At 40.0% G+C, this 12631-nt stretch overlaps 1 protein-coding gene across 1 annotated transcript in view; it reads right to left on the reverse strand.

Moving 5' to 3' along the window:
* Positions 1 to 12631, reverse strand: part of LOC144683753 (ATP-binding cassette sub-family C member 5-like) — a 225188-nt gene that overhangs the window by 107276 nt on the left and 105281 nt on the right. Inside the window, exons 9-12 of the mRNA XM_078547108.1 lie at positions 9189 to 9336; positions 5653 to 5801; positions 3840 to 3947; positions 107 to 469 (exon numbers count right to left, since the gene is read on the reverse strand). Of these exons, the coding sequence (XP_078403234.1) occupies positions 107 to 469; positions 3840 to 3947; positions 5653 to 5801; positions 9189 to 9336 (768 nt within the window). The remainder of the gene's footprint in view (positions 1 to 106; positions 470 to 3839; positions 3948 to 5652; positions 5802 to 9188; positions 9337 to 12631) is intronic.

Consider the following 12631-nt stretch of genomic DNA (forward strand, 5'->3'; position numbering starts at 1 on the left):
ATATTTCTGCTTTGAAATAAAGTCTGCAACCCACAAAAATGACCTAATTAAAGACTTAGAACAAGAATCCTGATGCACAACATAATGAAAACATTAATAAGTATACCTGTTCCACTGTTAGGTTGATGTTGTGCAACACACTCTGAAGTTTGAGCTTTGGAGATGATACATTTACACGTACGTTGTCACTGTCAAATTGCATTTTATTGCCAAGTAACATGTGATCATTTTGTTCGGCAAGTGAGCTCTCTGGGTGACCTTCAACATACAGATTCTTCCTTTTCTTGTTCAGCACTTTCTCATTTTCTTTTATCTTCTTTATTCCATCCTTGTTTAAGTTTGATTGCCACTCTAAGGAGCAGGTGCTGCTGTTTTCCCATGCCAAGCTAGCGTTCTGAAACTCTATGGCACTGTGTGGACTATCGGGCTCTTTCCTTACAACTTCTAGTTCTTCCATTAAAAATAAATGCTGAAGAGATGAGGAGATAAATTGTGATAAAAGTAATAAACTAATGTTCCTAAAATATTACAAAATATTGGGTTTAGTACTTCTGGAACACCAAAAAATTCAAGGTGCGAAGAAGAGAGACGGGGAAGACTGTGGGGTAGTGGTAATGTCACTGGACTAGTAATCTAGAGACCCAGGCTAATGCTCTTGGGTTGTGGGTTCATATCTCTACTTGGCAACTGGTGGAATTTAAATTCAATTAAAAAATCTGGAATGGAAGATTAGTCTCAGCAATGGTGACCATGACAGCTATCATCGATTGTTGTAAAAACCCATCTAGTTCACTAATGTGCCTTTACGAAGGAAATCTGCCTGGCCTACATGTGACTCCAGATCCACAGCAATGTGGCTGACTCTTAACTGCCCTCTGAAATAGCCTAGCAAGCTACTCAGTTCAAGGGCAATTAGGGATAAGCAACAATACTGGCCCTGCCAGTGACACCCACAACCCTTGAAATAATAAAGAAAAAAAATCTTGCTTTGATTTAGACTTCCAAAAAAAGTGGGATACCCTCCTATGTTAAAAGGTGCTATATAAATGTGAGTTGATCAACAGCAATTTAATAGTTTGGCCTCAATCATGAAATGGATGAAAGGTGGACAAATTCACTTCATTTGGAATTGTTTAAAATCAGCCTCTCACATCTCTCCTAGCAAAAAGAATCTCGCAGTTATGTGTGTATTTGACAGTATAAGCCATTTTATATGGCATTTATAGTTTCTTTTTTCAAATTGAACCATAGCCTTGTTGCTCATTGTTTTTCCCCACTTTTCTTCTTGATAGTTTGTTCTTGGAAGTTCTTATTGCAGTGTTGAATCCAAACTTTCACACTGACTTTATCTGCACCATTCTCAGTGAGAAACAATACTTGAAGTCAATGAAAATAAAGATTGGAAGAAATATAAAATGAGCTGCAGACTTGTTATTTCCTATGCTGACACAGCACTGGGATTTATTTCTAGGGCTGTAGAATTTAAAAGTAATAAAGTTATGTTAGACTGGTCAGGTTGCACTTTGATTTCAGTGCACAGTTCTGGTCTCCATACTGTAAAAAAGCATATAGCAGCACTGGGGAAAATGCAAAAAAGATTTACAAGGATGGCACTGGAACTGAGAGTTTTCAGCTATTGGGAAAGATTGAACAGGCTGAGGCACTTTTCATTAGAAAATAGGGCTGAAACAGGTTTTTAAAATTACTAATGGGTTAGCTAGGATAGCTGTAAAGAAAATGTTTCCACTTATGGCAGAATTCAAAACTAGGGGCCATAAATCCAATAGGGAAATAAGAAGAAATTTCTTTACTTAGAGAGTGGTTAGATTGTGGAATTCACTTCCACAGTAAGTGGTTGAAGCAAATAATTTAGGTGCTTTCAAAAGAAAACCAGATGAGTAAATGACAGAAAAGGAAATAGGAAGATATGCTGAAATGTTGAGATTACGCAGATGGAACGGTAGGGGACTTCTATGGTGCATAAACACCAGCACAGACTAGTTGGGCTGAATGGCCTGTACTGTGTATGCCATGTTATCTTACGCTATCACACAAAGTCGAGAGTTACGTCAATGAGTATTCCTTACTATATACCCTACGCTATTATAAGGGGTTCATTGTTTGGTGGTTTAATATCATCTATTTAAAGCATAATACTAATTTCAGTTCATAGTAAGTAGAGGCTTGCCTATCAATACTGACTTTCTTATTTGTTTTGGGAAAAATCATAATTGCAACATTCTATTAAGCAAACACAATTACAGCCTCTAATTAGCAGACTTGTTCAATTACAAACAGGAATGGGCAACAATTAACAAACTGCAGTGGATGTGGTTCTCTCATTATAATGTTTAAGATTATGGTAATTCTAATGTTTAATACACAAAGCTTCTGATCCTTTCTAACTTACTGTTTAAGGGGGATTTTCTTCCATGGAAAGACAAATTTGTTGGATTTTAAACTGTTGTGCGCCATGGTCAAATTTACTCACTCATACAAAATTCTGCTGGGTGCTTGCCAAACTGATGTTGGCAGTCCTTCCTATTCAGATTCACTTTTACACATCAGAGATTTACCTAGTCATGTGTGTCATGTGACCACATTAATCTTCAGCACCTGAGCTTTCAACCACAAAATGGCTTTTGAAACTGACTTTGTACCAATGAAAGCCTTATTTCTAATTGCCTTATTGTCCAGAAGAAGTTGCTGACTAGTCACGGATTTGCTACAACATCACCATTATAGCCACATGCACTAATTTTTGTAAAAAAAATGCTTGCACGCTTTAACAGGCATTTACAGTAGACCTTCCATTATCTACAATAATAAGAGGAGGCTGCTTGATAGATAATTGAGGTTCCATTGCATCACAACATTTGTCATTAGCTGAGAAATGAGTAATAATTATATTATAGTACTGAATTAGGAATTTGATATTTTTCCCCACCCTTATTCAATTTACTTTCCTACAAAGTAATACAGGTTATGGTTGTTTAAATCACTGATATGTTGTCACAGCTATTATTCAGCTCTCTGCTTTCCACTGAGAGATAGTGAGTTTACTATACTGACTGAGCTTTTTGAAGTAAAACCTCCAGCTCCCACTGCCATAGATCCCCTGATCAGATTCTGGTATAAATTTGGTAGTTTCTGTGGAAAAAGACCTTACATACACTTACACAGTACATGCAAATATACTTTAAGTGTGTATATTTGTTGACTAAACATTTACCACCATATAGTAACCGAGGAAGTCAAGTACTCACAAGGATGAAAGAACATTCACACTCTGTTTTTGTCTTATAATTTGCCAATAAATGTACAAAAAGGCAAATAAAGCAAGCTCAGAAACCACCAAATCTATATCAGAATCTGATCAAGGGATATTCCTCCTGTCTTTCCTCACCTAACCCAATCACTATAACCCTCTATTCCCTTCTTCATATGCTTATCTAGCCTACTCTTAAATGCATCTATACTTTTCAGTTTAATGATTCCCTGTGATAGCAAATTCCACATTCTCATCTTTCTCCGAGTAAAGAAATTTCTTTTAGATTCCCTATTTGATTTCTTGGAGACTATCTTATATTGATGGCCTCTCCTACTATATATGCTTGTTACAGCATGCAAACAAAAATGTACAAAAACAGACAAAGTTTGTTCTTGGACCTGCTGACATCTTTGGGTTAATGACTTACTAAAATATTAAGGGACAATCATCTGTAATCAATAAATGTCATTCTACTAGCTTTATGCCTACTTAAAAATTTCAGGAATCATATATACACTTCAACATTTGTATTGTAAATTTATATTTTATTGTAACTCTAAAGCTATACCTTAAATCTGCCCACTGCAACAGATGCCTCAGACAGGGCTTTTACAGATATGGGTGTGATTTTCAGGGCAAAGGTCATTGCATTAAATACTGCAACAATTGTAAATGCCTATCGGAATAAAAGAAATCAAAATCAGAATTAGTAAAAGAACAGAAAATGCTGGAAACATGTCAGCATCTGAAAGAGCAAAACAGTTTGACATTTCAGACAGAATATTTCATTAGAATGATCAGAATCAGTTAGGTCAAAGGTTCAGCATTCCTTTCATAATACACTTAATGCAAGTTTGGTTCCAAAATGAACCCATGGTGTGTAAATCATATGCCTGGTCTAGTAGTCAGTCTTCAAAAAGTAAAAAATGTTCAGAATGACTGGTGGGCTAGTCTGGCAGAGCTGGGCACTGTGAAAAGTCAGGATGCTGCTTCACACACATGACAGTGAAGGAGTAATCTTTCTTCTTATTCTTCTTCAAGTTGTCCTCCCAGCAGGTCCAATCCACAATGCCAAGGCCTCCACCAAGGGTAGGACAAGGAGGCAGGTCCCAAATCCACCCCAGTCAGAATGGGCAGAATGGGGATCAAACCCCGTGCTGTTGCCACCAATCTAATCCACACCAGCCATCCAGTCAACTGAGCCAACCTGCCTCCCCAGTCCAAGTTGCTGTGGCAACATACACTTTAACATGCATTTTGTAGCCTGGAGCTATGGATAGTGATGGTAGAGGCTCCAATTTCTTTCCATCACATGGCTGACTAGGAATCTCTTCCGCTCTTACTGCCTGCTATTGGTGTATGTTGGAAGGATTTACAAGTTGATATCTATTTAAGCAAAGCAATAGCCTGCATGAATCTTTCTCTCACACAATGTCGTTGCAGAGCAACATTGAGAGAGTACAAAGAGAGTGGGTGGGATTTTCCGGTCCTGCAGCACTCGCCTGAAGTCAATGGACCATTTGCTGCTCTGTCAAATTTTCTGTCCCGCCCACAATGATTCCCACGGCAGGCAGGACTGGAAAATCCCCCCCCAATTTTGCCTTCCTCTTCTCTTAGTTGAGGAATTACACATTAGATGGTGATGATAAATTAATTGCAATTTTGGATGCAGTTTGAGCATTGTACTAATGGCACCTATCTTTTGGATGACTTTGAGTGTTTCCACAAAAACACGAACTTTTTTGAGCTCATGACTAAGGGTACAATGTTGCACTCATATAAAATGATAAGTGTGGGTCCAATTGTCATTTAACTAATCATAGTACACATTAAATTGAACAGAGCCTTACAGTGGAGCTGAAGAAGCTACTATGCTACTGCATGGTACTTGGGTGTAATTCATGGCTTAGTTGGTCGGACTATTGTCTGAGTCAGAAGGTTGTGGGTTTAAGTCTTACTCCAGGGACTTGAGTACAAAAATCTGCCTAGCACTCCATTGCTGTATTGATGGATTGCTGCACTGCTGGAAGTGCCATCTTTCAAATGAGATGTCCTTCCTGGTGGCGTAAAAGATCCCATGGCACTATTTTTAAGAAGAGCAAGGAAGGGAATTATCTCGGTGTTCTGGAAAATATTTACCCCACAATCAGCATTTAAAAAACCACATTATCTGGTCATTATTACATTGCTGTTTGTGGGATCTTAATATGTGCAAAATTGGCTGTCGTTATATCCTACATTACAACAGTGTCTTTACTTCAAGTACTTCATTAGCTGTGAAGCATTTTGGGATGTTTTGAGGTCATGAAAGGCACTATAGAAATGCAAATTTTTCCAGTCTTTCTTACATTCCCACTAACCAGGACTGTGATTGTGTTTACCTGAGCTGCAGTGAGATCATATCCCATTGCCATGTGAAGTGTGAATGTGCAGCTACTGGATACTACAACCACAATAGGAGCAACTCCAACTGTGATACTCTGCACGTAGCCTGCTTTCTCCAGAAAATGTCTCTCTCTGCTTCTGATCACTGCAAAACAAAAATGAACAGAATCATGTTTTCCAAGTGATCCTGAAAAATTGTTCAGTTGGTGAGAGGTTCAAGTACTGGGGGACAGAAGTTAAAGATTATGAAGTTAGGCCTAAAAATGGAAGTCAAGTGGGACTTTTTTTAAAAATAAGGTATGATAAACTTCTGGAATAAGCTAACTGGGGTATTAATTAGTTCGATATGCAATTAGACACATTGGATGTGGGGCTATGAACACAAATGTTTGTTTTTATAAAGGATTAGATGGGAATTAGATGGGAATATCAGGGTTAGATGGGAATGTGGAAATCGAAACACGAGAAGATCAGCTGTGATCTTACTGAATGGCGGGGCAGGCTCGAGGGGCCAACTGGTCTACTCCTGTTCCTATTGCTTATGTTCTTGGGGATTAGGGACCTCAAGGGATTTAAATGTATTGAATGGGCTTTTATCAATGAGCGATTTTTATATAGTGAAGTCTATAACAGATACTAGTGTGTTTTATTCAATCTCAGCATGGCTCCTGAGGTCTGCCCATGGTAGACACTGGGTGAGTTGGCATGGGGTGTAAGGGCAAAGGGTGGGGGGCATGGGTTGACATAAGTTGGCACTAATTTGACATGGGGCTATAAGGGGCCATGGAGATGAGTGGGGGTCATGGGTTGGCATGAGTTGGCACTAAATTGGTATAGGGACTATAAGAGGTCATGGGGTGAGTAGAGGGGCATAGGTTGGCATGGCGGGTATAAAGGCCCATGGAGAGTAGATAGATGGGAAGAGGCTGGCATGGCATGAGGGGCCATGTGGTTAGATGGAAATAAGATGTCATGGAGGGTATGAGGGGACATGGGGAGAGGGTGGGGCGGGGGTTGAGGGGTAAGGGCCTAACTGCTTTTATTACAACTGGGACAAAACAGCTAGCCTCGATCTCGGCAGTCCCTGTTCCGGGTTCTCTGATCTGTCTCCAGGGGAAATGGATCCGACTCCAGCATGCACCCACACCACCGACCCCCAAGCTGCCTGGAACGAAAATCCAGACATTTGGGGCTGTTTCTTCTGAGGGGGGTGTGCCGAGCCAGGAATTTTCCTAACTCTGCACACATGCTTTGGGAGTGAATTTTTTTTAATATTCACTTACGGGATGTGGCCTTTGCTGGCCAGGCCAGCATTTATTGCCCAACTCTAATTTGCCTTGAGAAGGTGGTGGTGAGCTGCCTTCTTGAGCCATTGCACTCCCTGTAGTGTAGGTACACCCACAGTGCTGTTAGGGAAGGAGTTCCAGGATTTTGACCCAGCCTAAATGTCTGGGATTATAGCTCACAACTCAAAAGTACTGGTAATTCTTTCTGTTTCTCCTCAGCCAAGGTGAAACAAAGGGACACTGTTAAGAACCTTCAATTTTCTGGAATAATTAAGTAGGAAAGATTGTAAAGTCCACTGTCAAGAAGCCAAATACTTCTACCATCACAAAATTGGCTTTGTCTACCAAGTTTCAAATGCTGCAGGCATTCTGCATATATATTTGGCTGCCTTCCATATATGATAGCCCTCACCTATCTTCTATGCGTCTGGCTTTTTATCTGTCTCAGGCCAATTAATTATTTTCAAATTTCACCTGGGGCAGGATTTTCATATGGCGGGTGGGCTCGGTGAGAGCAGGTGGGGGCAGTCCCAGAGACAATCCGCGATCGGCTGCGCATCGCCATTGTACACAGGCGGGCCAATTAAGGCCCGCCCAGCGTAAGATGTGACCGGTAGTGCTCAGCGCTACCTGTGCAGGTGGGGGGAGGAGGGAGAGTCGGGGCCAGCGCTCTTTCACGCATGCACATGAAAGAGCGCTTCAATTTCCCTGAGGCACAGAGCTGCCTCAGGGAGATTGAATCGATGTTCAAAAAATTTAATAAATGGTTTATAAACAGATTTAAACATGTTTCTTCATGAGATTGTGTCACATGAGATGGGACATGTTTATATGTTAATGAAAATGTATTTATTTATTTAATAAAAGCTTTAGGAAACTTCATCCGCTCGTGGATGAGGTTTCCTAAAAAATGCGAAGGCCGCTTGGCCTTTTTGCCTGCCTGCCAACCTTAAGGCTGGGCGGGCAGTGTTTATAATAACTTTAATTAGACCCTTAATAGGCCGTTTACATATCGGCGAGCGCGCAGCCAACTCCGGTGCGCCCCCGCCGAACGAAACATTGCTACTCAGTGCAATGATGTCGGGACGCACGCCCGACGTCATCGTGCGTCATTTAATTCGTCAGCGTGTCAGGCCCGCCCCTGCACACCAACTGAAAAATTCTGCCCCTAATTTTGTTATAACATTTTAGCAAGAATAATTTGATTAGTTCAAAGGTATGCCACACAGATTTTTAGCTGGAACTATAAATCATTTAAAAGCTATATTGTAGAGTAGTGAATCATTCGTTTCCCTATTTGAGGAATAATTCATACCAACCATGTTATCACATTTTACAACTAAAGTCCAGACATATCATTCACAGCTAGGAAGAACTAATAAAGGCATGTTAATTTTTCTGTGAAAACTCAAAACAGCGATCAAACCCTCTTATTTCATTCTCATGTATGTTTTACCAACCAAACATGAAGTGGGATTGGGAGAGGTCTTGGAGTGGATCAGAAGCCTGTCCTTCTCTAGAATATAGCAATACTCAACTTTTGTACTACCTAGTGACTATTAATAGTAAATAGCATGATAAGGATTTAAAATAGGGGAAAGTGAGAAAAGTAAGTAAAGATTCTAATAATAATAATAACTAAATATTCTAAAGGGAAACTACAAAACATGTAACATTGATCGTATCAAAGAAATCCCTTGCACTAGCAAATCCAGCAAAATGTTCTGCGAGGCCAGACAATTCCACTTCGAAGTAAAAGCCAAATTTGTTCAAGCTGAATATAATTAATAAAAAATATACAGAATGCAGTATCACTGATGTGCATGGTAATGTAGTGGTTATGTTACTGGGTTTAGTAACCCAGGAAATGGGGGTTCAAATCCCACTATGACACTTCGAGAATCTGGATTAAATTTTAAAAGTCTGGTATTAAAAAGTTGGCATCGGAAAGTGACCATGAAGCTCTTGGATTGTTAAAAAGAAATACTCAACTGGTTCACTAATGTTCTTTCAGAAAGGAATTCTTTTGCTCTTCCCCAGTCTGGCCTATACATGATTCCAGTCCCACATCAAAATTCTTGCTCTGTAACTGCCCTCTGAATGGTCTAACATGCCATTCAGTTGTATCAAACCAGTAAAACCACCACCTTCTCAGGACAACATGAGATGGGCAATAAAATGCCAAACTTGCCAGTAATGCACTGAGAATGAATTTTTAAAACCATTGGTTCTCACAGTAAACTTACAGTGAACCTTCTCAGCAAACAATTTTTCCCAGGTGTACATCTTGATGAACCTAATGGAGTTTAGAATCTCGTTCATCAGTCGCACACGTTGGTCAGTGATTGTAATACATTGCTTCCTGAAGTAAGTTGTAAGCCTAGACATAAACATCTGGGAAAACAGGAGAAAAGAACATTGCCATCCATATTAAATCAGGAATTAATGTAAGCGGGTAAATTCATAAACAAGTAAATCACTATTAGTGTCTTTTTTACAAGCATGTCTTCTAACCACATGCATTCTTAACACTATCAGCTGAGATTGCTACCTCAGTGGCCATGGTTGATAAAGATGGCAACCAGGTATGTTGCCAGTCACCTGTAATGCCAATAACAACATACAGAGATAATAATGATTAATAGTACCAGTATTGAAAAGGTTAATCTTCGAACAACATTTGATAAACAAATCACTACTCACATGCACCAAAAACAGAAAGTGCTGGTAAACACACAACAGGTCAGTCAGTTTCTGGGGTGAGAAGAGACAAGTTCAAGCTTGGCCCTTCTTCAGAACTGAAAAATTAAAAATGAATAAGTATTTTAATAAAATCAGAACAAATTGGTGGGGAGGGAAAAGAAAATGGACAAACACAGGATGGAAGTACCACTGGAATATCTGTAACTTGCCTAAAAGAAAAACAGGAGATGGTTAGATAATTTAATGATCTTTGCAGCAGACAATGGAAAATAACTATTAAAGACATCAGCGAACAAAGAGCATGTGAATGACTAATGCAGTGAGAGACTTGGGGTGAAATCTTGTCCTCCTGTGACGCGTTTGGTGATGATGGGGCATTTAATTGGGCGGCTTCCCGTCTGCACCTCAATTAAGTCTAAGGAGGGAAGGCCCATGGATGGCCTTCCCACCCACAGTCAATTGAGGGTCTTAGGTGGGCAATTACTGCTCTTGGCCAGCAGGATTTTTGCCTTGATCCAAGGGAAAGGGATTGGTGGCACAAGATGCAGTGGGCCTTCCCAAAATGAGGTGACGTGGGGCTCTCGCTGGCTCTCCAATGGTGACTGAGACCCCCGTTGCCTCCACAAGATTCCGACCTTGGTTTCAGCCTGCTTCTTTTCTCTTTTCAAGGTAGTGGACCACACCATGATTTACATGCATTTTCAGTTTTAATTTCACACCTAGGGTGGAATCTTGTGACAGGTTTGGTGTCTGTTTGGTGCATTTAATCAGTTGAGAGGGTGGGGGTGGGGATCCTGCCTCCTCCCCGCCTTCACCCCTGGTAGACCCGTGGAGAGCCTTCTGTCCCTGTTGCCGATTGAGCCCCTTAAGTGGGCAAATATTGTCAAGACCCCATTGCCTCCACAAGATTTTGGCCCTGATCTGCAGGCTGTGCTTTTAGTGCCTAGATATATGTAGATAATACATTATCCTTCCTTCCTTCATAACCCTAACTATTTATATGTTCTTTATAAGGGACAAAAGGGAAGGAGGAACTTAAAACAATCACTATCACTGGAGAAAAAGTACTGGGGAAACGAATGGGACTAGAGGCTGAGAAGTCCCCTGAACCGGATGGTTTGCATCCTAGGGACTTAAAAGAAGTGGTTGCAGAGATAGTGGTGGTATTGATTGTAATCTTCCCAATTTCCCTAGAATCTGGGAAGCTCCCAGCAGCTTGGAAAACCACAAATGTAACACCACTATTCAAGAGAGGGAGACAGAAAACTGGAAATTATAGGCTAGTTAGCTTAACATCTGTCATTGGAAAAATGCTGAGATTCATTATTAAGGAAGTAGTAGCAGGACATTTATAAAATCATAGTATAATGAAGCAGAGTTGACATGGTTTTATGGAAGGGAAATTATGTTTGACAAATTTGATAGAGTTCTTTGAGAATGTAATAAGCAGGGTGGATAAAGGGGAACCAGTAGATGTCGTGTATTTGGATTTCCAAAGGGCATTCAATAAGGTGCCACATAAAAAAGAGCTCATAGTGTTGAGGGTAATATATTAGCATGGATAGAGGATTGGCTAAATAACAGGAAACAGGGAGTTGGGATAAATGTGTAGTGGAATGTTGCAGTGAACATATTAATGACTTGGATAAAGGGATAGAGTGTACTGTAGCCAAATTTGCTGACAATGCAAAAAGATAGGTAGCAAAGCAATCTGTAAGGAAGACACAAATATTCTGCAAATGAATATAGACAGGATAGGTGAATAGGAAAAAAAATTAACAATTGGAATATAATGTGGGAAAATGTGAGATTGTCCACTTTGGTAGGAAGAACAGAAAAGCAGAATATTATTTAAATGGCTAGAGACTACAGAATGCTGCAGTGGAGAGGGATCTGGGCGTCCTCATACATGAATCACAAAAAGTTAGCATGCAGGCACAGAAAGTAATTAGGAAGAGAAATGGAATGCCTGCCTTTATTGCATGGGGGATGGAGTATAAAAGTAGGGAAGTCTTGCTACAACTGTACAGGGTATTGGTGAGACCACACCTAAATTACTGCATTGAATTTGGTCTCCCTATTTAAGAAATTATATACTTGCATTGGAAGCAGTTCAGAGAAGGCTCACTAGGTTGATTCCTAGGATGGAGGGTTTGTCTTTTATTTATTGGAGTTTAGGAAAATGAGAGGTGATCTTATTGAAACATTTAAGATTTGACAGGGTAGATGCAGAGAGGATGTTTCGCTTTGTGGGGTTATCTAGAACTAAGGGGTGCAGTTTCAGAACCAAGGTATCTCCCATTTGAGAGAAAAATGAGGAGGAATCTCACCTCTCAGATGGTTGTTAACCTTTGGAATTCTCTACCCCAGAGATCAGTGGTGGCTGGTCATTGAATATATTCAATTGAGTTTTGACAGATTTTTATCTAGAAGGGAATCAAAGGTGATGGGGGATGTTGGCAGGAAATCAGAGTTGAGGCCATGATAAGATCAGACATGATCATTTTGAATGGTGGAACAGGGTTGAAGGGCTGGATGGCCTACTCCTTCTTCTATTTCTTATATTCTTATGTACTCTGATGTCTTTAGTTTCTTTAATGGTTCCTTTCAAAAGAGCATCTCAGTCATCTAATAATCTACTGGTTTTCTTTTCAAGATAACAGTGCATTTCATCAATACCTCTCTGTTTTTTCTTTCCCCTACGCTCTGTCCTGATTCTATTAAAATACTTGTTCAGCTTTTCTTTTTCAGTTCTGAGGAGGGGCTGAGCCAAAACATTAACTTCTCTCCACAGATGTCGATTGGTCTGCGTGTTTCCACTATTTTGTTTTTGTTTCGGATTGCTACCATTTGCATCTTTTAAACATTTGGATTACATTTCTCATTTGCAGTCCATTCTATTCTGGATACTATTGAAATTTCTCATTTGTAGTTAACTGAGCCGATCAGCAGCAAACATGGGAGAGAAACAGCCTGTGATTGGAGG

This window comes from Cetorhinus maximus, chromosome 8, assembly GCF_964194155.1.
Source record: "Cetorhinus maximus chromosome 8, sCetMax3.hap1.1, whole genome shotgun sequence".
Lineage (NCBI taxonomy): Eukaryota > Metazoa > Chordata > Chondrichthyes > Lamniformes > Cetorhinidae > Cetorhinus > Cetorhinus maximus.